Source organism: Eulemur rufifrons, chromosome 10 (genome assembly GCF_041146395.1).
Source record: "Eulemur rufifrons isolate Redbay chromosome 10, OSU_ERuf_1, whole genome shotgun sequence".
Taxonomy (NCBI): Eukaryota; Metazoa; Chordata; class Mammalia; order Primates; family Lemuridae; genus Eulemur; species Eulemur rufifrons.
This window is the reverse complement of record NC_090992.1, coordinates 6,181,739-6,207,920: the sequence shown is the minus strand read 5'-3', so window position 1 is coordinate 6,207,920 and position 26,182 is coordinate 6,181,739. Positions and strand designations below refer to the sequence as shown.

General features: G+C 43.4%; 1 protein-coding gene across 1 annotated transcript; it reads left to right on the top strand.

Moving 5' to 3' along the window:
• The first annotated feature begins 422 nt into the window (after positions 1-422).
• Positions 423-22,079, top strand: DNAJC18 (DnaJ heat shock protein family (Hsp40) member C18). Its single transcript, XM_069484093.1, has 8 exons — positions 423-462; positions 2,522-2,708; positions 7,324-7,469; positions 10,506-10,691; positions 11,807-11,916; positions 13,468-13,577; positions 15,824-15,996; positions 21,955-22,079. The coding sequence occupies exons 1-8, from the start codon at positions 423-425 to the stop codon at positions 22,077-22,079; spliced, it is 1,077 nt and encodes a 358-aa protein (XP_069340194.1).
• The last annotated feature ends 4,103 nt before the right edge of the window (positions 22,080-26,182 follow it).

Genomic DNA, 26,182 nt, shown 5'->3' with positions numbered 1-26,182 from the left:
AAAAATAAAAAAATAAAAGGACATACCTGAGGAGAATAATGGTCATACTGTCATCTTCTACCCTACACTTTGCGAAGTTCTTCCCAGGCAGGACTTCAGTCGCTCCTCGCTGGATGTCCGCAAGGTCAGGCGGGGCCGAAGCCACTATCCCTACTCTATAGAAGAGGAAAAGCCAATAGCCGCACAGCAGTCATCTCGCAGCACTAAACCTCCACAAGCCGCCCAGCCAAAGGTCGAGCCCCTTTGCATCTCTGTATCCCCGACGGACTCTTGCGCAGAGCCTGCCGGGAGTTGTAGGCCAGTGCCCTGGCAGCACATACGGACTGGACTACAATGACCAGCGTGCCCCGCGCTCCGCGCCCCCTTCTCTTTCAGCCTTGAGCGCGGGGGAGGCTCAGTGGATCTGCTGACTGGGAACAGATATGGCGGCGACTCTGGGCAGCGGGGAGCGCTGGACCGAAGGTACCAGGTCTTGGCCAGACGGTGGGACAGGGCGGCGTTCGGGAGAAAGCAGGGATGGGGCTCCTGAAGGAGCATAAGAGCTGAGATCTTGGGCCTGAGGTGAAAGATGGAGGCCTGTGAGAAGATGCTGAATCTGAGCAGGATTCCGGATGGGGTGGGGGACCGCCTAGGGCAGGGACCGGGATCCAGAAACCGGGAAACTGAGGACCTGGACAGGAGCCCAGAAACACCGGTGATGACTTGTTGCCTCCGTCCCCCAGCCCCGCCCCCGACCCCTCCCGTGCCCCGCCCAGGGCCCTCGGCTGTCAGGCCCTGCCCGTGCCGGGGTGACTGGAGGGCCTGCGGGTGCTGCCATCTCCCGTAGATTGCTTACCTGGCCCTTATCCTCCCCCTAACTGGGCCACCTGGCCTTCAGTCCTAGTTTGATCTTGTCCCTCCAGTCTGCATCAGGACCGATAGGCCGGCCTTTTCCATCCTACAGTTAGGCAAAAAGTGTTGATCCAGTGCATATTATGTACTCCGCATTATGCTGATCCTGCAGCGGGGATTTGACTGACACGGGTCCCTGAGCTTACAGAACTCTCAGTCCACTGAGAGAGATTGATAGGCAAACAGCCAGTTACAAAGCAGGAGCTAATAAGTCCTGGGCTACACAGCAAGGTCGGAGATTTGGGGAGCACACAGACAAGTCAACCAACACAGCCTTGGTGTCAAGGGAAGGTTCATGGAGAAAGTGTCATATATGGTGACATGAAGGATGCGTTGGACTTAGGCAGGCAGACTTAGAGGAATAGTGTCAAGGAGCAGTGGGTAATCACTGAGGGATGTTAAGCAGAAGAAAGATATTTTTATTTCTGCGTGAGGTCCCTGATGAGAGGGGGGAAAAAAAGACAGATATTTTTAAAGCCTTTGCCAGATCCTCCAGACAAGACATGAACCCTCTGCCCTTTTTGATTGGATTGCTTATGATCCTCTTCACAGTCTGCAGGGGTTAGGATTTATTGAATCCTCTCCCATTAAACTGTAAGCTCTTTGTGGTCAGGAGTAGGTCTTACCCATACATCCCCTTGATCTATCTAGCCAAGTGTCTTGGTACATATTAGTTCTATAAGTGTTAGTTTAAAAGCATTCAACTCCTCTCTACTTTAAATCTTAGGGGTGGGAAACATTGCAACAAGAAATATTATGTTATGAGCAGTGTCACTCTGACTATGGACCACAGAGAAATAGGTTTCTATGTATGCTGCACGAAAGGCAGGGTATTGGGCAGAGACTTCTTGAGCCCCTTTTCTGGCTCTGAGTCAAGATTTTTTGCTGACTGGCTGCTGTAGGTATGGTGGACATTATTGTGCTTCATGTTTCTGGCATTTATAAGTTTTTCTTGGTTGCTTCCTATACTTTCTGTATTGTTTTCTCAGGGAAGATGTTGGTTTGGATGCCTTTTGTTTTTTGAGACAGAATCTCACTCTGTAGCCCAGGCTAGAATGTAGTGGCATGATCACAGCTCACTGTAACCCTAAACTCCTGGGCTTAAGCAGTCCTCCTGCCTCATGCCTCCTACCTCCTGCCTTTTACCCTAGCCTCCTGAGTAACTAGGATGACAGGTGTGTGCCTGTAAAAAAAAAATTTTTTTTTGAGACAGGGTCTCACTCTATAGCCCAGGCTAGAGTGCAGTAATGTGATCATAGCTCACAGCAACCTCAAACTCAGGGGCTCAAGCCATCATCCTGCTTCAGCCTCCCAAGTAGCTGGGACTACAGGCGTGTGCCACCACACTCAGCTAATTTTTAAATTGTTTGTAGAGATGGGGTCTCGCTGGTTTGCTCAGGCTGGTCTTGAACTCCTGGCCTCAAGCGATCCTCCTGCGTCAGCCTCCAAAAGTGCTGGGATTATAGGCATGAGCCACCGGCCTGTTTAGATGCTTAAAAGTCAGCATGACATCGTTAGTCTGGTCCTCACTTCTCATGCTTACAAGCAGCCTCCCAGAGAGTTAAGGCAGGTAGCAAAGTTGATTTGCAGGGGCAGATGGAGGCCTAATGGAGGGGCTGTTGCTTTGCAGCTTACATTGATGCAGTTAGAAGAAACAAATACCCGGAAGACAGACCTCCTGAGAGTCATGGCCCCTGTGGTTGCTGTAACTGCATGAAGGCACAAAAGGAAAAGAAGTCTGAAAATGAGCGGAATCAGACCCGGCAGGGTGAGGGAAACTCTACTTACAGCGAGGAACAGCTGCTTGGAGTACAAAGGTGAGCATGCGGTGGGATTAAATGAATGATTTTATGTAAAGTGCTTAGAAGAGTGCCTGGCACAGAGGATGTGCTATGTAAGTATTGAGTGTTATTATTATTATTATTATTGAAGCACAGTAGCTTCTTGACCTCAGAGGGAAGACTAGGTAGAAAGGGAAAATTAGGGTATAATGTGAGCTGACTGTCCTGCTTCTACTTTAAGAGAGGCAGGAGAATCCAACTAGATTAACATACATCTATAAAACATTCTACCAACAATAGAATACACATTCTTTTCAAGGATAGTGTAATATTCTCTAGGATACCATATCTTAGGCCATAAAATAAGCCTCAATAAAGTTAAAAAGATTGAAATCATATAGTGTATGTTTTCTGAAATAAATAACAGAAGGAAATGTGGGAAATTCATAAATATGTGGAAATTAAACCACAAATTCCTAAAAAGCAAATAGGTTACAGAAGAAATCAGAAGGAAAAGTAGAAAATGCTTTGAGATGAATTAAAATGAAAATATAACGTATCAAAACATATGGGATACAGCTAAAGCAGTGCTTAGAAGGAAATTTATATCTGTAAATGCTTGTTTTTTAAGAGTCCAAGTCAATAATCTAATTCTCTACCTTAAGAAACTAGAAAAAGAAGAGCAAACTAAACCCAAGTAAGCACGATAAAGGAATAATATAGAGTGGAAATAAATGAAATAAAGGCTAGAAAAACAACAAAAGAGAAAGCCAACAAAGCCATAAGTTGGTTCTTTGAAAATGTCAACAAAATTGACAAACCTTTAGCTGCTAGATTGACTAAAAAAAAAAAGAGAAAGAGAGAGAGAAGACTCAAATAACTAAATTCAAGAATGAAAGAGGGTTTATCACTACCAATCTTAACAAAAATAATAAGGATTATAAGAAAATACTATGTATGCCAACAAATTAGATAACCTACATGAAATGGACAAATTCCTAGAAAGATAAAAATTACTGAAATTCATTCAAGAAAAGATAAAAAATCCAAGTAGACCTACAACAAATAAGGAGATTGAATTAATAATCAAAAAATTTCCCGTGAAGAAAAGCCAACACCCAGCAGGTTTCACTGGTGAATTCTACCAAATGTTTGAAAAAATTAACACTAATCCTTCATGAACTTTTACAGAAAAATACAAGTGAAGGGAACACTTCCCAACTTACTCTATGAGGCAAGTATTACCCTATAACCAAAACCACACAAAGATATCACAAGTAAACTAAACTACCAACCAATATCCTGTATGGGCCGGGCGCAGTGGCTCACGCCTGTAATCCTGGCACTCTGGGAGGCCGAGGCGGGTGGATCGTTTGAGCTGAGGAGTTCGAGACCAGCCTGAGCAAGAGCAAGACCCCGTCTCTACTAAAAATAGAAAGAAATTACCTGGACAACTAAAAATATATAGAAAAAATTAGCCGGGCATGGTGGCGCATACCTGTAATCCCAGCTACTCGGGAGGCTGAGGCAGAAGGATTGCTTGAGCCCAGGAGTTTGAGGTTGCTCTGAGTTGGGCTGATGCCACGGCACTCTAGCCCGGGCAACAAAGTGAAACTCTGTCTCAAAAAAAAAAAAAAAAAATCCTATATGGATATAGATTCTAAAATACTAGCAAATCAAATCCAGCAACATATAAAAAGTATTATACATCTTGGTTGGGCACCATGGCTCACCCCTGTAATCCTGGCACTTTGGGAGGCCAAGGTGAGAGGCTTGCTTCAGGCCAGGAGTTTGAAACCAGCCTGAGCAAGAGTGAGACTCCATCTCTACCAAAAATAGAAAAATTTAGCCGGGCATGGTGATATGTGTCTGTAGTCCCATCTACTCAGGAGGCAGAGGCAAGAGGATCCCTTGAGCCTAGGAGTTTGAGGCTGCAGTAAACTGTGGTCATGCCACTACATGCTAGCCAAGGCAACAGAGTGAGACCTTGTCTCTAAAAAAAAAAAACAAAAAGTTTATCAAAACTTATGGCCGGGCGCGGTGGCTCACGCCTGTAATCCTAGCACTCTGGGAGGCCGAGGCGGGTGGATCGCTCAAGGTCAGGAGTTCGAGACCAGCCTGAGCGAGACCCCGTCTCTACTAAAAATAGAAAGACATTATATGGACAACTAAAAATCTATATAGAAAAAATTAGCCGGGCATGGTGGCGCATGCCTGTAGTCCCAGCTACTCGGGAGGCTGAGGCAGTAGGATCACTTAAGCCCAGGAGTCTGAGGTTGCTGTGAGCTAAGCTGACGCCACGGCACTCACTCTAGCCTGGGCAACAAAGTGAGACTCTGTCTCAACAAAAAAAAAAAAAAAAAAAAAACTTACATACACAATCACAGGCTGTACCTGGCATCATTTGCAGTTGAGAGAAATGTAAACAAATGTAGAGATGCAGTATTAAATCATAACTGCATAAAATTAACTGTAGTACATATTGTACTACTGTAATAATTTCATGGCCACTTCCTATTGTTATTGTGCTGAGCTCAAGTGTTGTGAGTATCCACTTAAAACACCCTGTGATGCTAATCATCTCTGTGTGAGCAGTTTCTCTCCCGTAAATTGCATATTATAGTAAAAAGTGATCTCTCTCAGTTCTCAAGGATTTTTCATTGTGTTTAGTGCAATACCATAAACCTTGAATAACACCATGGGACCTATACGAAGTGCCACTAGTGATACTGAAGTGCTCTCAATAAGTAAAGTCATGCCATTACAAGAAAAAGTTGAATTCCTTGATATGTACTGTACATTGAGGTGTGCAGTGGCAGTTGCCTGCCATTTCAAGATAAATGAATCCAGTGAAAGGACCATGTTTAAAAAAAGAAAAGGAAATTTGTGAAGCTGTCACTGTAGCTATGCCAGCAGGTACAAAAACCTTACATTTTTTGCACAATACCTTTTTATCTTATATTGAAAAGGCAGATTTTATGTGAGTGCAGGATTGCTGTAAGAAAGGTATACCTGTAGTCTCTAATATTATTTGATAAAAAGCAAAGTCATTATACGACAACTTAAAGCAAAAGGAAGGTGAAGGATCTAAAGCTGGAGAATTGAATCCCAGCAGAGGATGGTTTGATAATTTTAGAAAGATGTTTGGCTTTAAAAATGTCAAAATAACAGGAAAAGCAGCTTCTGCCAACTAAGAGGCAGCAAACAAGTTCCCAGATGCAATTAAGAAAATCATTGAGGAGAAAAGATGTCTGCGTGAACAGGTTTTTGGTGCAACAGAAGTGCCCTATTCTTGAAAAAAGTGCCATAAAGGACATTTATTTGTAAGGTAGAAAAGCGAGCACCAGGATTTAAGGCAGGAAGAGATAGGCTAACTCTACTGTTTTGTGCAAATGCAGTCAGGTTTGTGATCAGGACTGCCCTTATCTATAAAGCTGCTAACCCCCGAGCCTTTAAGGGAAAAGATTAACACAAGCTGCCAGTCTTTTGGTTATACAACAAGGAGGCCTGGACAATAAGAACCCTTTTTCTGGATTGGTTCTATCAATGCTTTGTCCCTAAAGTCAGGAATTACCTTGCCAGTAAAGGACTGCTTTTTAAAGTTCTTTCGATATTGGAGAGTGGCTACCCAGAACCCCACGAGTTAAACACAGAAGGTGTCAAAGTGGTCTACTTGCCCATAAACACAATGTCTTTACTCTCATTCAGCTTCTTGATCAGAGGGTCATAAAGATCTTTAAGGCTCATTACACGTGGTACTCTATGGAAAGCATTGTCAAAGCTATGGAAGAGAACTCCAACAGACAGAACATTATGAAAGTGTGGAAGGATTACACCTTTGAAGATGCCTTTGTTATATATACATATACACACTTTTTAAAAAACTTTTTTAAAAAAAGATAGCCATAGGGTGGGCGCAGTGGCTCACACCTGTAATCCTAGCACTCTGGGAGGCTGAGGCGGGTGGATCACTTGAGGTCAGGAGTTCGATACCAGCCTGAGCAAGAGCAAGACCCCCCCCCCGTCTCTATTAAAAATAGAAAGAAATTACCTGGACAACTAAAAATATATAGAAAAAATTAGCCGGGCATGGTGGCGCATGCCTGTAGTCCCAGCTACCCAGGAGGCTGAGGCAGGAGGATTGCTTGAGCCCAGAAGTTTGAGGTTGCTGTGAGCTAGGCTGACGCCACGGCACTCTAGCCCAGGCAACAGAGTGAGACTCTGTCTCAAAAAAAAAAAGATAGCCATAAAGAAAAAGAGAGATAGAAAAATATAAACAAATGGGACGATGATTAACTGTTTCTTTTAGCTTTGCTGTCCTGTGGTTCATTTCTCAGGATCTTAGCCTGAACCTTGATGTAAGGATTAGCATACCTGTTCTACTCACTTCCAGGCATATAAGAAGAGTAAAATAGTAGATGTAAAAGTACTTAGAAAGGCATTAAGCTCTGGGTGGGAGGAAGACATTGTTAATGAATTTGAATGTTTCATTAACATGTTCACTAATTTTCTTGTAGGTTTGTTTTGGGTTTCATAGATTAGCATGAGGATTGATGTATTATTTTGCCCTCCACTTGGCAAAATAATACCTTGTAGTTATACAAAAGGGGCCTTTGTATAATAGACATACATGTTTCTGATTTTTTTTTAGGATTAAGAAATGCAGAAATTACTATGAAATTCTGGGCGTTTCTCGAAATGCCAGTGATGAAGAGCTTAAGAAAGCTTACAGAAAACTTGCTCTGAAATTTCACCCTGACAAGAACTGTGCTCCTGGAGCAACAGATGCTTTCAAAGGTCTGATCCTGAACTTATGCTTAATGCTGTGCATGTGATGGTTGGTCATAGCAAGTGGTTTTTAGCCTTCCCTGTAGATGTTTTATAAGGCCATAAGCAGGGTTTCCTTTTTCCCTGCCACACCTCTTCAACAGTGAATATCAGTATGGCCCCTACTGGCCTTTATCCACTTACCTTAATTTCTTTTGGAAAAAAATATTTGGTTTCTTTGTAATACCTTTTGGAACCATTTATTCATTGATTTTGCAAATATTTATTGAAGACCTTTTTGAAGGTATTATTGAAGACCAGGTTCCAGGGTGAAAGAAACAGAGATGATGTCTCTTGTGGAACTTACCTGCTGATGGCTGCTTACGAGTAGGGCCTAATGCAGCATTCCCAAACTTCTTTGACCATTGAACTCTTTGGTCATGAAACCCCTATTATTAACATGTTCACATGAAAAAGCTATGTATAAAGAATACAAATATAGTTATAGGCTGGGCACAGTGGCTCACGCCTATAATCCTAGCACTCGGAGAGGCCGAGGCGGGAGCTCGCTTGAACTCAGAGTTCAAGATCAGCCTGAGCAAAAGTGAGACCCCGTCTCTACTAAAAATTAAAAAATTAGCTGGGTGTCGTGGCGCGCACCTGTAGTCCCAGCTACTTGAGCCCAGGAGTTTAAAACTACTGAGCTATGTTGATGCCATCGCACTCTACTCAGGGCAACAGAGTCAGACTCTGTCTCAAAAAAAATAAAAAATAAAAAAAGAATATAAATACAGTTACAGATCAAATCTTTTTTTTGTTGATTTCCATGATATTTTCAGAAATGTATCCTTAAAAAATATTTTGAACCCAACACATGACTACAAGTTTTAAGAACCTTTCCCACAGTGAAGTCATTTTCAGGCAAGAGGATCATCACTGGATGCTGAAACCATTGAGTGGTAGGTTATTGTCACATGATCTCAAACTATCACCCCACAGAATACTTACTGATTTACAAAGGGGAAAAATTCCTTTATAATGGAGATATCTGGCTGTCACCATTTTAACCAAGTGATCCAACTTAGTATCACCAATACTCGGACAACATAACATTATATGGTACAGCACCTATGTGGTATTCTTGCCAAAATGTTTGGCCTGAATCTACTAATGAGGAAATGATCAGAATATGAAACATTCTTCAAGAATACTGACCTGTTCTTCAAAAAATTCAAGATAATGAAAAACAAAAAAGATAGGGACTGTTCTATTATTAATAGATTAAAAAAAAGTAAAAGACATAAAACCAAATGCAATATATGGATATATTGGATTTGATGGTATTAATTTTCTTTTTTTTTTTTTTGAGACAGAGTCTCACTCTGTTGCCCAGGCTAGAGTGAGTGCCGTGGCGTCAGCCTAGCTCACAGCAACCTCAAACTCCTGAACTCAAGCGATCCTCCTGTCTCAGCCTCCCGAGTAGCTGGGACTACAGGCATGCGCCACCATGCCCGGCTAATTTTTTCTATATATATTTTTAGCTGTCCATATAATTTCTTTCTATTTTTAGTAGAGATGGGGTCTCGCTCTTGCTCAGGCTGGTCTCGAACTCCTGAGCTCAAATGATCCGCCCACCTCGGCCTCCCAGAGTGCTAGGATTACAGGCGTGAGCCACCGCGCCCGGCCAGTATTAATTTTCTTAGCTTTAATAATAATATTGTGACCATATAGGAGAATGTCTCTCTTCTTAGGAGTTATATCCTGAAGTGTTTAGGGGTGAAATGTCATAATATCTATAGCCTACTTTCAAATGGTTCAGCAAAAGAAATTTGTAGTTACCACAGTATGCATAGTGTGACAGTGTGGCAAGGTGAAGGATACATATGTGTTTATTGTACTATTTTTCAACTTTTCTGTAGGTTTGACATTTTTCAAAAGAAAAAGTAAAAAATGATGGATCTGAGAAATTTTTAAAAGTCAACATTCATCTCAGAGGACAATCTACCTTTGCTGATTTGCCATTGTAAATCTAGTTCTCCCCACAATTTCTCCAAGGAAACAAGCAGATCACCCAAGCTCTCTTTACACCTTCATGAAAGGTTTCTCACAGACTAATGACATTTCTTTGGAAAATCTGTTAGATTTCAAGGAATGTGAATGTTTAAGCAAATTTGTTTAGGTTCCTTTGTTTGTTTTTTCAGCTTAGCTGTTTTATTGCTGTAAACATTTACCAATTCCCTAGGTAGAAGAATCATAATGAAATGCTCTTTCTGACTGTGTTTCTGATAGTGTTGACTGAATTACAGGTAGGGGGTGGGATGTCTTAAAAGATTTTTTCTGAGGTTTCTATTGATTGGTGCTACTGACTTCATGTTTAAATGAAACCGGACAAAGTTTGCACATTTGTGCGTAGGGTGGAGAGGTGATGGTAGGCATATTTAATCTATTCAGTCTGTGATCCGTCACTGAGACACTGAAGATACATTTCTTAATTTCAAAAGATCATTTTCTAAAGTAAGCTTTGTTTTTAGCCCAGCAGGAGGGTTTTTACTAAGATTGTTTCAGGAGACAATTCAGGAAATTTTTTCTGACTTCAAATTAGAATACCACTATTTATGTGTGAATTGTTTCCAACTGTAAACTATTGCTCTCAAATGAAGTAAAAACACATTTTTGATGAATGAACTGGCCAGTTGGAGGGCTTTTCCCCAACATGTCTGGGACTTGCGGTAATTAGCAACCTGAATTGGGCCGGGTTGGGGGGGGTGGTCCTAGCTTCTAGGATAGCTGGGATCACTCAAGGACTGTTGATTAGGAGTTAACTCTCACTCAGGAGTAGTTCTTACATCCTCTGATTCCAGTGTTGTGGTTTTTGGCTTATCAAACTAGATCATGGAAAACCTCAAGGACAAGCACTTTGGGAAACTTTCCAATCTGAGCACCTCTCCTTGGGCCCCTGTGAAGTTGTCCAGCACCAATCAACTCTGGGCTCTTCATTGCTGCTGCTGTGATCTCCTTCAGCTACAGCAGACTGTGTGCTCATGTGCTTCTTTTTGTTGGTTGCAGCGATAGGAAATGCCTTTGCAGTCCTGAGCAATCCTGACAAGAGACTCCGCTATGATGAATATGGAGATGAGCAAGTGACTTTCACTGCCCCTCGAGCCAGACCTTATAATTATTACAGAGACTTTGAAGCTGACATCACTCCAGAAGAGCTATTCAACATCTTCTTTGGAGGACATTTTCCTACAGGTTAGTATTCCAAAATAATCATTCTTTTTTTTTTTTTTTTTTTTTTGTTGAGACAGAGTCTCACTTTGTTGCCCAGGCTAGAGTGAGTGCCGTGGCGTCAGCTTAGCTCACAGCAACCTCAGACTCCTCGGCTTAAGCGATCCTACTGCCTCAGCCTCCTGAGTAGCTGGGACTACAGGCATGCGCCACTATGCCCAGCTAATTTTTTCTATATAGATTTTTAGTTGTCCATATAATGTCTTTCTATTTTTAGTAGAGACGAGGTCTCGCTCTTGCTCAGGCTGGTCTCGAACTCCTGACCTCGAGCAATCCACCCGCCTCGGCCTCCCAGAGAGCTAGGATTACAGGCGTGAGCCACCGCGCCCGGCCCAAAATAATCATTCTTAAAAATATTTCTTTATTTATGGCTCTCAACAAGCTCCTGTTTGAAGATTTGAATAGAGGGACAGTGGTATGGTGGAAACAGCAAGAATTTAGAATCAGTTGAACAGGAATTTGAGGCAAGTCTCCAGCCTCCAGCTGTGCCTAATTTTTACCAAATCATTTAATCTCTCTGACCCTGTTTTCTCACCTGAAAAATGGGGCTGATAATAATACCTACTTCACAGGGTCACTGTGAGGATTAGGTATTTTTAAGCACTTTATAAACAAGGAACAAAATTCCTATTATGATTATTACAAAATAGCAGTTATAAAGGTAAGAGTTAGAAAAGTAACCCCCCAACAAGTTGAAAGTTGGGATAATTCAATGCCCAGGAAGTAAATTGAATTCTATGAGTTGCTATTAACAGATCCCAGTGACGCAATCTGATATCGGGCATGGAAGCAGACATGGGCATGCCAGATAGGATTCATGACCCAAATGCTCTCCCTCTTCTAGCCTTTCGGGGTTCTCTCACTTGCTAGTTGCAAAGGACTAGTTAAATGAAGTCAGCAGAACTAAGCATATCTATCTCCAGCTGGTTCACTTGGCTTACCTACTGTCTTATTTTTCTACTGGGTAAAATAGGCAGATCCTCTATCCTTAAACCTAATTGGGAACAAGGACCTTGAAAAAAGCAAGGAAGGAGTGTTTGCCATATCCAATGCTAAGTATTTGTTTTTTTCTTTTACAGGAAATATTCATATGTTTTCAAATGTGACAGATAACATTCACTGTTGCCACCGGCGGCACCGACATGAGAGGACACAGACACGGAAGGAAGAGGAAGAAGATAATCCTCAGGTGTCTAGGGAGGAGAGGAGAGCTGCTGCCCATAAACAGTTGTACTGAGCCTACCTTTATGGTGTATAATCAGGTTTTAGAAGTTAAACTTGAGATGTGTTGCTAAAATGTGCTTTAGGAAAGCAGAGGCAACTGTCAGAAGAGCTGGATAATTGGCACAGATAGGCCAGAATGCTGTCTCCTCCCCGCTACCCATTCTTCGGTGGCTATCCCAGGATCTCAGTTTCCCTGTTGGGCTGTCTTGATCAAGGTTTTCTTTACTGCAGAAAATAAGAACCCCCTACAAAATATTCAGAACTAAAAGCTATTTAAGGTAAGGGATCAAGGGAGTCTTATGAAGCTCAAGGGCAAGAAGCATGGCTGGGCCTCAGATGGACAAGAACCAGGACCTGGGATGCTGTCAGTCTTCCAGGCAGCTGTGCTCTCCAGGAATCTTTGGGGCCAGATTGTTTCCAGTTTTCCCATGATTCTTTGCCTATGGTTTGTTTTCTGTAAGCAGCCTGGCTTGTTCTACTTCTCCTTGCAAATGGTTAGTCCACAGTGCCTGAGAATAGGACGTGTCCTTTTTAAAAGTGACAACCTTGCAGTGAAGGGTGATGAATCTCAGCCCCAGATTCCTAGAAGAGAGGATGTGATTATCCCTGCAAAAGTCAGATGTTCCCCCAGTCCAGTCAGCTGTGGCCAAGGCCACAGAGTTGCATAATCCTGACATGGCTCCTAGAGCCCCACCCCTGTGAGCGGTAGTCTGGACAGACTTACCTAGAGGTGTCTGCTTCATTGGTCTTAGAAAAGGGGGCTATAGGAGGATTACTGGGTGTCAGTCTAGGTTGTTGGTGGGCCTCCTTCAGCCTGCTTGCAGGGAGAATAACGGTTGTTTGGTACAGGTTGAGTATCCCTTATCTGAAATGCTTGGAACCAGAAGTATTTCGAATTTTGGATTTGTTCAGATTTTGAAATATTTGTATTATACTTACTGGTTGAACATCCCTAATCTGAAAATCTAAAATTTGAAATACTCCAAAATCTGAAACTTTTGAAGTGCTAACATGATACTCAAAGGAAATGCTAGAAGTACAGCCTTCCCAGAAAAGTCTTGGGCTTTGGGGACCCTCCTGTGCATGCACTGGTAATTTGTATTTTTTTAAGTGGGGGGGGAAACTATCTTTTTCCAATAAGCTTTTTGGTTTTTATTTATTTATTTAGTTTTTAAGAGACAGGCTCTTGCTCTGTCACCTAGGCTAGAGTTAGTGGCACAGTCTTAGCTTATAGCTCACTGTAACCTTGAATTCCTGGGCTCAAGCAATCTTCCCGCCTCAGCCACCTGAGTAGCTGGGACTACAGGCGCGGGCCACCGTGCCTGGCTAATTTTTTTATTTTTTGTAGAAACGGGTGTCTCACTATGTTTCTCTACCTGGTCTTGAACTCCTGGCCTCAAGTGGTCCTCCTACCTCAGACTCCCAAAGCTCTGGGATTACAAGTGTGAGCTACTGCACTGGGCCCAAGCTTTATGTTAACAAAGAACATTTACAACAAATATTTTTTCTTTTTCAGACAACATATTCTGCATTTGTTCAGCTGCTTCCAGTTCTTGTGATTGTGATTATATCTGTGATTACTCAGCTGCTGGCTGCTAACCCTCCATATAGTCTATTCTATAAACCGTAAGTCAGATTTTTATAATCTTTCTCAGTAACAATCTGGAGAACGAAAGACTTGAAGGTTTTGCTGATACATTACTAACATTTCATTTCACCTTTTGCTGTTAGAAACACTGATTTTATGTTTAAAGGAACAGCAAGGTAGTAATAGTAGAGATCCTAGTAAAAATACTGTAGGCAGCCTCATGTGCTCCTCAGGAGGTGGATTATTTTGTTCTACAGTGACATCATCTGGTCAGCTGCAGAACAGCAATAACTGGTTTCTGAAGGATCAGTGGAATAACTTGAGGTTCATATTAAATCGTTATCATGCCATGGTAGAGTTAGAAAGGACCCTATTGAGATGTGATAGGATTACTGGACCCCTGTGGGCCTGGGAGCATAGTAACTGGAATTGAGTGATTCTTTTTTTTTTTGGAGACAGATTCTCGCTCTATTGCCCAGGTTGGAGTGCCGTGGCGTCAGCCTAGCTCACAGCAACCTCAAACTCCTGGGCTCAAGCAATCCTTCTGCCTCAGCCTCCCGAGTAGCTGGGACTACAGGCATGCGCCACCATGCCTGGCTAATTTTTTCTATATATTTTTAGTTGTTCGGTTAATTTCTTTCTACTTTTTAGTAGAGACGGGGGTCTTGCTCTTTCTCAGGCTGGTCTCGAACGATCTCCTGAGCTCAAATGATCCACCTGCCTCGGCCTCCCAGAGTGCCAGGATTACAGGCATGAGCCACCATGCCCGGCTGAGTGATTCTTTTCCATTTAAAAATTTCAAGAAGAGGACATTTACTCACAGTAAGGCTATATAGTCAGACTATAGTATCGCAGTTCTTTGCTGAAAATATAGAAATTAAGTGTGATGCTTGTTATTATATATAGATTAGAAACTCTGATGAGAATTTTTTTGTTTCTTCAATTATTTCAATTGATTCAGTTCTCAGAGTTTGGCTCCCAGACCAGCCATCCTCAGTATCAACTAGCAACATGTTAGAAATGCAAATTCTTGGGCCCCCTCCATATTTATTAAATCAGAAACTCTGGGGATGGGGACCAGAAATCTGAGTTTTAATAAGCCCTGCAGATAATTCTGGTCTACACTGAAGTTGGAGAATCATTAGTTTTTTTAAATAATAATGAATAATAAGTTATCATTCATTATTATAGTTTTATGGACAAAAACCTTCAAAAAGTCAAATCTATGGGACAATACATAGCAGGAAGAGTCTTTGTGGGTGATCACTATAGACCGAAGATTATCATTCTAGGTCAGTATCTTCCTTTTACAGAGAACGGTACTGAGACTCAGGGAAAGGTATTGCCGTCAAGTCACACTGGCCCGATTCCCTCTGTTTCCCATGTTTTTCCATATTGTACTTCAACTTCCTTTCTTGTCAGGCTGGTGGGGCAAGCAGGGACCTGCTCTGCTAATCCCTTCCCAGTGAGGTGGGAGCAGTCATGGCCTGAGCTCTTAGACATTTGGCAAGATCCCTAAGTGGTGAGATCAAAGGAGAGGGCTGGGGAAAGGCCAAATGTAGTTCCTTTAATATGGAATTTGTCCATTTTTAACAAAACAAGCGTGGATTTTGCACATTGCTGTCATATTGTTTTACCTTGAATTTGAGCTCCCCTCTATACTTCCTTATGGTTAGAATTTAGTCAACTCAGACCTCTTAATGTTTCTGAGCACCAGGTATCATCAGATGTGTTGGACCCACAGAGAATTAGCCCTGAGGCATCACCGAAATCTTTTGTCTGAGTTTTTTGCAATCCTCACTTAGTAGCTATGTATGAAGTACTTTTTATTATATCCTAAAATTGGTTGTTAGGTTGATACAGGGTATCTAGTTTTTTGTAAATAGTTTGCTGTAACAATCAGTTCATTGAACCAGCATTTACAATAGCCTACTCTGTCAGGTACCATGCTAGGTCCTCCACAATATACACATTGTTTTTTTTAAACATTCAGCATTCTACTTTTAGCATAGAAAGCAGCATAAGAGAGGTGAATCCTTTAAGAGAATAAACTCATTATGCTGAAGCTGTATTCACAGTATGAACATGCTCCTAAAATCTCAATTATGATGATATTATACTTACAACTTTGCTAATAAGTGTTAATAAGTGTTGGGTATATTAGAAAAAGATGTCTGTATCTGGCCTATGTAAAGGTGATTATGATAATGATATCTGTGAGGCCATTGCTGAGAGTGATATTGCCAAATATTGCAAGCTCACCTGAGTCTCTCTCTCGTTTCAGGGCCTTGGGCTATACCATTTCTAGAGAAACTCAGAACCTGCAGGTGCCTTACTTTGTGGACAAAAACTTTGACAAGGCCTACAGAGGAGCATCTCTGCATGACCTGGAGAAGACAATAGAGAAGGATTACATCGATTACGTCCAGACAAGCTGTTGGAAGGAGAAACAACAAAGTAAGATGCTATGAAAGAGTTTTAGCTGATGGTCCTGATTCCCAGCATGAGGGGCATCTCTAGCTTCCTGATCCCTCCAGTCTCCTTGTTTGGGCTAATTTGTTTTGTTTTCTTTTCTTTTCGTTTCTTGAGACAGGGTCTTACTCTGTTGCTTGGGCTAGATTACAGTGGCATGATCATAGCTCACTGCAGCCTCGAACTCCTGGGCTCAAGTGATCCTCCTACTTCAGCCTCCCAAGTAGCTGGGACTACAAGCATGCGCTACCACGCCTGGCTAATTTTTCCTATTTTTTGTAGAAACAGGGTGGGTCTCACGATGTTACTCAGGCTGGTCTTGAACTCTTGGCCTCAAGCGATCCTCCCACCTTAGCCTCCCAAAGTGCTAGAATTACAGGCATGAGCCACTGTACCCAGCCCTGGGCTAACTTGTTTGTGTGAACAAAGTCAAAGGAGTGAGGCCCATTCAGGATACTACCAGAAAAGGCAGGGGGTGGGGAGTTTATTACAGGATACATGTGGCTAGGACTTGGAAGTCTTAGGAACTTAAGCAGCACCAGTCACCTACCTGTCTATCTCTCTTTGGATCTCTCCTTCTTTCTGTCCATCTGCCCCACTCTCCTCTCCCTTCTAACTGCCTTCCTCCTGTTTGACATGGTTTACTGTGGTTGCTACCTCCTTGTCACTCTCCCACATTCCCCAACCCTACCAGTCATTGGTCCCTTTCTACATCACAAGCCTTCCCTTTAAGTTCTTGGTGCTAGCTGGTTTGGTCCAAGTTTCCTAATTCCACATTCCCTGGAGGGAAATGTCATTGAGCCACCAAACTTTTTGAACCAGACCAAAGGTTTAGAGGTTGCTGGTATTGAGTCAGGTGTCCCCTACCCTCACCTTCAGTTGGCTGTGGCCACACAGAACAAAAGTGATTCCCTGGGTCTGCCGTTTCAGTAGGGGTGGGTGTGATAGGCCTTCCACCGTATTCTCCTCTCTGGAGACAGTGGGGGCGACAACATCTGCCACTGGTCTATAGCTCTAGCGAGTGTCACCAGGGAGTGCCAGCAGCACAGGTAGTCCTGTCTCTCAGTCAACAGTTTCACTTTTCTTTTTCTTTTTTTTGAGACAAAGCCTTCCTCTATTGCCCAGGCTAGAGTACAGTGGCCTCACCACAGCTCACTGCTACCTCAAACTCCCTCCTGGGCTCAACTGTTCCTCCTGCCATGGCCTCCCACAGTGCTAGGATTATGGGAGTGAGGCACCATGCCCGGACCAGTTTCACTTTTTTTTTTTTTGAGATAGGGTCTCACCCTGTTGCCTGGGCTAGAGTGCAGTGGCATCATCATAGCTCACAGCAACCTCAAACTCCTGGGCTCAAGTGATCCTCTTGCCTCAGCCTCCCAAGTTGTTGGGACTATAGGTGTGCTCTACCATGCCTGGCTAATTTTTCTATATTTTGTAGAGACAGGGTCTTGCTCTTGCTTTGGCTAGTCTCAACCTCCTGGCCTTAAGCAATCCTCCCTCCTTAGCCTCTCAAAGCATTAGGATTACAGGCGTGAGCCACCTCGCAGGCCCCAGTTTCACTTTTGATCCCATTTGAATTACACACACACACACACACACCCCATTAGTAACTGTATCTTCTAAAATGGCCTTGGTGAATTTTTTTTTTTTTTTTTTTTTTTGCCAAAGTCTTCCTCTGTTGCCCAGGCTAGAGTGCCATATCGTCAGCCTAACTCACAGCAACCTCAAACTCCTGGGCTGAAGCGATCCTTCTGCCTCAGCCTCCCGAGTAGCTGGGACTACAGGCATGCGCCACCATGCCCAGCTATATTTTTCTATGTATTTTTAGTTGTCCAGGTAACTTCTTTCTTTTTTTTTTCTTTTCTTTCTTTTTTTTTTTTTTTTTAGTAGAAACAGGGTCTCATTCTTGCTCAGGCTGGTCTTGAACTCCTGAGCTCAAACGATCCACCCGCCTCTGCCTCCCAGGGTGCTAGGAGTAGAGGCGTGAGCCACCACACCCCACCTTGGTTAATTTTTAAAAAGCAAATTCTAACTCATTTTTAAAATCTGATTACTGGTTATCATTAAACACCTAACAGTGAGTCTTTGGTCACAGTGCTGCTGAGCCCTCGATGAGCCCTCGTGTACTACCAACTCCACCCCCAAGTCAGCCTCTTCTTCCTCTGTGTTCTGAAAGCACTTTGTTCACCCTCCTAACATAGTCCTGACCACACAGTATCAGAGTTCCACAGGTACGTGTCAGTCTTCCTTGCGGGGCTGACGGCTCTCTGCGGACAAAAACCATGTCTTACTGATTTTGTGTCCCTGGTCCCGGGCACAGTCCTTGCTTCAGAACAGATGCTTAGCAAATGTCTTTTGAAGAGAAGATTCTTAGGACTGGGAAATAATGAAAACGCTGAGGGTTATGAATAATAGGGCAGGGTTAGTGTCCTAACCCTAACCCTTAGGGACCTTGTCTGTCCCCTATATGTCTATAGGGCAAAGCCCTACTGCACTGTCAAGGTGCTTGAGGAGACTAGTGAGCAGTGACTCTGGGATATAGGAGGGAATTAAATAGGAGGAGGAAATTCCATTTTTATTAAAAAAAACTGAGGGTTCAGGAAATACCCTATCCCATTGTTAAACTAGATTTTACAAGTTTCTAGAACTAGGAAGGAATTTTGGAACAGGATAAAGGCCTTAGACTAAAAGGCAGTATATACACGGGTCCAAATCAGGCAAAAGCCACAGTGTATCTCCTGAAATTTCCCATTGTTCTTGGCCCTGGGTGGGTTTTGTATTTGTTGCTTTCCGCAAAAACTGGATGAAAATCTGCATTTTACATTCTTCAGACATAGACACACACACACACACACACACACACACCCTACATCCTCCTTTGTGGCAATAAGATGCTGGAACTATTCAAGGAGCTCATGATAAGGACTGCACCGAAGGTGGCTTCTCAGCTTTCATTCCCGTCCCCATGAGGCCTCGTTCAGAGCTTTGGCACTCTCCAGGTATAAATAAAAACCCAGTGATTAAGCCTGATGTGTGTACCCACGAGTTCCAAATGGGGGTTATCAGCACACACCCCTTAAAAATCTATTTCTGGCATTTAAGTGCGGCGGCTATGTGGAGCCTCCACGCAACCCAAGTGCCATTTGAGAACAGGCAGCATCTGCCCTCCCAACCCAGCAGCAAGTGCAGCCAACAGGGTTAAATATAGCACTTGGAGGTTGTAAAAATAAATCCACTTGAGAACAAAGTTCAGTCTTGGCAAGATACCGAATGAAAACTGTTTTTAGCAAAGTTAGCCATTGACTTTTTAAATCTTCGGTTCATTTCTCTGCTTTGCTCTCCCTTAGAATGTTTAATTTGGGTGAATTTTTATGAGTAATCTCTTACTATGAACACTAATTGTCCTGTTTACTCCTTCACAGCTGCATCTAGATAATAAACCTGATGCCGGGCGAAGTGGCCATGCCACTCTGCTGAACTGGACAAAAGTGTAGGCAGGAGCTGTCTCCTGGCCTAGCCAAGTTGAGCTGAGCTCCTGGCCCCTGCCTGGCAGAGGAATACTTCTTTCTGTGCCCTTAAGCAGGGTAACAGAGTGGGTAGAAGCTTAGGCTTGGAAATAGGGATAGAATCAACTTCCTTCTAGAGAGGTTCTATGGATTCTAGAAGATGGTATGGCTATAACTCCTAGCACAGTGTCAGGCACGTGGTAAGTGCCTGATTCCTGGTGGAGTCCAGGCTTGGCTTGGCACTGCAGACTGGCTGCAGCACTGTCTCTTGGGCCTGCGTCATGAGGGCAGTTGGGTTCTGTTGGAGTCTTCCTGCTGTCTAAACTTCAATCTAGGCTCTTATACAGGGTGTTTTTGGGAGAGGCCCTGGGACTTGCTTCTCTTGGCAATTTGCCTAAATCTGTTTACCTTTAAGGTTCATTGCTCTGTCCGTCTGTCATTCAGGTCAAGGGGAATGTCTTGCTAAGAAGAAAAGGCGTTCTCTTAATCCTGCCCCTCCTGAGGATTTTTTTTTTAGTTACTTAGAAGTTATTGAATATTAACAGAACTTTTCAAAAGTGACATAGTCTTTGAGTTGACCCTTTGTCCATTGAAGGGTGAAAGGATTCACTGGGAGTTTGGAGAGAAGTTTCTCTAAGCACGGTAGTGCAGCTGTGGGACATGGTTCCTCAAAACACTGTCCTTGTGCAAGTTCATTCCTCTGGAGCAGGGTCTCTGACCTGGTTTCAGTGAGCTTTGTGAAAAGCAACATAATGTTTTGAGAAAAGCAGTTATCTTTCATCAACTTGTTATAGTGATCTTCAATGTATTAATAGAAAATATTAAGAATCACTAGCCCTTAATGTTTCCTGGAATGGGATTTCAGGGAATGAGGCATTTAGAAAAGTTCAGTAAACAAAAAATATAAAGAAATAATTTCAAGGAAAAGCAAAACGACAGAATCTGGTCTGTGGCTCCAGAGCACTAAAGGCACAGACTGATTTCAAGGAGGCCTCTTGAACAGGTTTCCCGCATACCAAAGAAGCCCAAGATGTGAAGTTAGTGCCGAGCTCTGGGCAGGATGCAAGAGCAGAGAGCTTTCATTTAGGTGTGCACGTGATCCTCCGCGAAGCCCCATCACCTGTGAGGATGGCCGTGCCAAGGCAAGCCCTGGCTAGCCAGCATTCAGGCAACCTCGCCAAGGGGGGTAGAGCACATTGTTCTGGAGCCTGGGAGACCCACTGCTTGCCAAGCAACTGCTGGGCTAGAGCCCAGGCTCTGCAGCCCCATTGTAAAGGGAGGGTTTTCATGCATATCCATCCCTCACCCTGGAGTCCTACACTTAATCTGCACTTTGGGCCTTACTTGGTGTAAATAGAATCATTGTGAGCAGAAATGCCAGTGTTTTGTGTTGGTAGAAATGTATTCAGAAAGCAATGCCATTGTTCCCCTAGCTAAATATTAGTTCCTGTTTCCAGGCGGTTTGCTGATTAATCAGACAGGTACCTCTCGTTCCACCATGAAAAACAAAATCTGTCAGCAAGATGATTAAGGGTGGATAGGCATATTTCAAAATGATTAAAATAGCATTTTCACAAGTCTGGTCCTTTAAACATTTCAGAAGCCATTTTCCCTGTCCAAACATGCCATCCTGTTCATATGCAGCACGTCTCTGAAGGTGCTTTTCAGGCATTCCTCCCTGAGAATGTCTCTGAAACATCACAAAAGAATAAAAATAGAGGCAGCCAAACCGCGGTTGAGTCAGGAAACACAGCAGAGATTATGTTCTGGTTAAAAATAGAATGACCTTCTCCACCATGACGAGAAAATGAAATTCATTTAGTCAAGGAGACAAAGGTCAGTGGATCCAGATTATTTCACTTTTAAAAGAGCCCAGCTGCCTTTGGTCTTTGAGTTGAGGACCCTACATATGGGGAGGGAATGAAGAGAGCGGGCAGCAAGCTGGCCTCGCGTAGAAGCATCCCCACCACAGGCAGGCTCTGCGTCAGCACCTGTGAGTTACAATGCAGTAACACGGGGCAAAGAATGAAGCAGCTGTCTGTTTCAGACGACAGAAACAGGCGACTGGACTCCATTCTCTCCCAACTGCCACTGGAATACTATTGGTAGGAAGGCCATGAAGAAGGCTCCTCTTACTGCACACGTGCAGGTTTCCTAAGTCTGGTGCCAAATGTTTTATTGATAAGGACTAAGACCAGTGCTTTTATAAGAAAGCACAGATACTGTAGGACTGCAGGATCACAGATGTCCTTTAATCCTCAGCACCTGGTCCAGTGCCTAAGACGTGTTTCTTGAATACATGAGTAAATGTTTCTTAACTTTAATTGAAAGACAAAGCATTAAATAAAGTAAAAGGAGCTTTGATTCCAGAAATATTGAAATGAAACAAAGGAGATCCAGCTCTCTTGATGAATTGGTTACCCCTTTTATCTTTCAGAGTCGGAGCTGACAAATTTGGCAGGATTATACAGAGATGAACGATTGAAACAGAAAGCAGAGTCGCTGAAACTTGAAAACTGTGAAAAACTTTCCAAACTTACTGGCCTACGCAGAGGTGGCTGAGAGGATAACAGTCCTACACAGGGTTGGGATTTTGCTACTTGTTATTATTTATGTTCCTAATTCCATTTTATAATACAAAATTAGGAAATGATGAACATTTTACTATTTGCTAACTTTGTTGGGCAGAGTTGGAGTGTGAGCATGGAGCCAGACTGGTCATCACAGACTTTTGCCTGGGGATTGGCTCCAGGGGCCAGGAACAGTTCATCTAAGTTAAAGTAGTGGCAAAGCATTTGATTCAGTCTCTCTGTTTCACACCTACTCTGCCTCTGTGAATGTAGTTCAGGGCACCCCAGAGCAGATCCATGTTTTCTTCCTTCTCCCTTCCTCAGTGAAGTCTTAATACCCAGGCATTCCTAGGCTTAGCCAAAGCAGCTTAATATTAGTTATTTACAATGTCTGCCAAGAATTATACCTTTCCCCTCATAGAGTCATCATCTCCCTCAGAATTCAGCCTTTGGAACATGTTGCTACTCAACTTTCCATTTTCTAAGAGGAATATAGAGAAACTTAAACTACTGTAGTCAATAGTTTTCTATTATCCCAATCTCTGTTCAGTAAGTAGCATTAGCAAACTGCCTGATGTGAGATTCTATCATTTCCTTAACCCTCTCTCCTTCAGAGGGTCCAGAAGTTAAAAACTATCAAGCTGTGAAACAGTTCAGTGGACAACTCAGCAGCGGGACACAGGGGCCAGGGGTGAAGCTAAGACTCAAGACTGAGCCTCCCCTTCTCAGTGTGGGTTCCTCAGGCCATCATAGAACCCAGAGAATGTTCTTTTGTCATTTCCTCTTGGAATCATCATTTGGTATCATCACACTTGGGTGGAGTTCCTGCACCTGCCACAGGTACAGAGTCAGGCCCACGAGGAAGCACTGCCAGCCATCCAAGTTATTTGCTCAAGCCTAGAGGTACAGGGACGGACCCTTTCTCTGTGGCTACGGGGGTCTCACATTGTCCCCAGCAGTCACTTCGTTTAACCCAGTGCCCTATAGTTTGTGATATGAGATGCTTTTTCATTTATTGAACATTCATTGAGTGCCCACAATAAGTCATGGGCTCTCACATTTACTTTCTTACTTAAGCCTCCTTGTAACTCTGTGTAACTCTGTGAAGTAGATGCATTATCTCCGCTTATCTGAGTGAGAGCAAACATTGGCCCAGACAGGATTAATGGTTGACCTGGGTCATACAACTGACACCAGCAGAACTAGATGGGAGGCTGATTAGCAAGTAGAAAGTGTGAGAGATCATCCTCATTTCTCAGGTGATCCTCGCCGGATTGGCAAGGCAGAATCTGTCCCAAGGATGCCTCTGTCCCCCCAGTCCCCACCCGCTGCCCCTGAATTCTTTCCATGGCAGTCCTGCATCCATCCAGGACAACTTCCCTGCTGGTCTTTAGGAAGCAGGACCCTTTCTACACAAATTCTGCACACAAAATAAGAGGTCCCTTAAAGGCAGGCAGCCCTTCCCACTGGTGACAGGAAGAACTAAGCCATTGCCTGGGCTGTGTGGTTCCAGGCCTTTCTATGGAGGTGAGCTACCAAGATTGAGCTGCCCAGATTATCATGGGTCTCTGAACTTGAAAGGATCAGTAGGTGACTGTAGTCTGCACCCCATGTTTTCTTCACGTTGGAAGAAAAGTTTCTTTTGGAAGTAGATTCTGCATTAAAACTGGTTTCCAAAATAAAGTTTGTCCATTCAGATGCACAGCCATGATTTAGACAGCAACGTCTAGTGTAGGTCAACATGTGAGCATTCCATTCAGGAGTTGGTTTATAGGTAAGGAATGGGGGCTTTGGTGGCTGGTAGCAGGAAATTGCTCAGCTGTAGGGAGGAGGAGCTTTTCTAGAAATAGTCAGGTTTTGCTGCCCCGCTAGGCCTATCCTGGTTTTGAGGGGCCTCACTGACCCCTTCCAAGAGACTAAGGGATGTGCCTGTGAGCCAATGGACTGATGGAAAGTTGTCTTTCCATATATACAAAAATCAGTGCTCTCCCCTCCCCAACCCCAACCTCTGCTAGAAAACGGGCCATAATGCAACTGACTGGGCAGGTTAAAAGACCCTGCGCTAGCCGCACATTTTATAGATTTCATGGCAGTGATGAGCTATCTGTGATAATACTAAATAGAGGCAATAGTAACTCCATTAATGTCACATCGACTGTCTAATTTTTATAGCACTGATGGCACTGTTTTATTTATTACCAACAGACCACAACACTCACATCTGGTTTTCTCAAGGGCACCATATTTAATTTTGGTTGAAGGATAGTTTAATCTATTTAGTGCTATTCGGAATATTGTTAAACTATGATTTCCTGGGTTCTATTTTAGATGAGTTATCTGCATGGTGGTAAATAGCTTTTTCCTCTTGCCTACGTCCTTTGGAAGATTTCCTGATCATATATAAACTCTTTAGGTAAGGCTTATTCTTGCTGTGAGAACTTGGTACACAGCTCTAGACTGTTCCTTGGGACATTACTGCCCACTGGAGACGTGTGTGATAGGAGTGGGGCTCAGAAATAGGGCTTGAAGCTCTAGCAGAACCGAAGCTCTCGTTCACACGAAGGTGCTCTCTCTGCACTGCGTGCCCCGCAGTGAGGAGGGGAGGATGAAAACCCTTCTCATCACAAAAAACACTGCAGCTTGAAGGAATCCATGTCCCCAGATTAGCAACTCGGGGGCTCATCTGTGCCCACCAGAAAACTTCTAAGCTTCCTTGATCAGCTCCAGGCCTCCCAGCTTGGGAGCAGTGACCAGTAAAAAAATGCCATTGCTGTGCTTTCTGCTGGAAAATGTTCGAAATTACAGTGAACTCCACACCCCACTGGAACCTGGGATCCAGCAGTCTGGCCAAGTTGTGTGTATTCTCATTGTCATCCTCATACTCAGGACTGGCTTTGTGAGGAGCCACTGTTGGGATTCCAGCAGCTTTCTGTCACAACTGGCTACACGTGCAAGTTTATTGTCTCTGCATGCACTGCTCCTCACAGAAGCTAGCGCTTAATTTATGTTTATTTTGGACTCATTTAAGGTGTAAGCTTAGTGTCCGGATATATTTATTTTTGGAAAGGGCCAAGTTATGAAACATCTTATTTTTGGAGCCTGCTTTGTTGTTGCCTCATGCAGTGACCACCAAGTAAGTATATACCCGTGTGTTAGATATTGATGACATCATTGCATCACACTTAGTACCGGAATTAAAGATGTGAATGTTCTGTGACCAGAGCCAGGATGACACAGATGGAATCAACTCCTGGTGGGGTAAGAATCCTCAAACAATCTGGTCACCTAAGCCACTGCATCCAGATTGAGTGTATTTTAACAAAGACAAACATTAAATGATTTTATATAAAAAGAGTACCTTTGTATTTTCCCTTTGTTCTTTTATCTTTGCCCAGGGCATCCTTGGGCAAATGGGGGTGATAAAAACTACTTCATAGGGTTTTTATGAGCATCACATGAAATAATATATAGCATAACGGTGCCACAAAATAGCCAACACTCAACATATATTCGCTTTGTCGAGCCTAATCTTATTTGGGTTGCAAAAAAGAAAGGCTTCAATGGGGATTTTGTGAATGTGTGCAAACACCTTATCCTTCCCTGCCTCCACTTTAGAACTCTCCTCCTTTAAGCCCCTCTTCAGCCCTCCTCATCTCTCCAGGCTCTCCAGGGCCTTCCTGGACGTGGCTGGGCGGGGCTCTAGTGTAGCTGCCCAGGCTGCCCTCCACCAATTTGGGGCAAAATCCTGCTTCAGAGTATGAGGACTTTTATCTTGGGTGAAGCCATTCTCGCCTTCTTTTTCTATCTTCATTGCTTAGGCTTAGGCCCCCTAAGTACGAAGTGAGGCTGGAGTTTCATGCTATGGGGGAAATTTGGAGATTTGGGTAGGAGAAAGAGGGATGAGAGCTAAAGACGCTGGGGTTGTCTGCGCTGGCTCATGCTTCATGGTCTTGCGGTTTAACAGGCCCTCAGAGAAAGCTGAGGGCTGGTCTGAGTGTCGCCTGCCCACACACACTTAAAGGATGTGTAAGCCAGGCCCTGCCTGCTCCTTAGGACAGAGAAACAGAAGATAAAATAGATGTGCAAATTTACTAT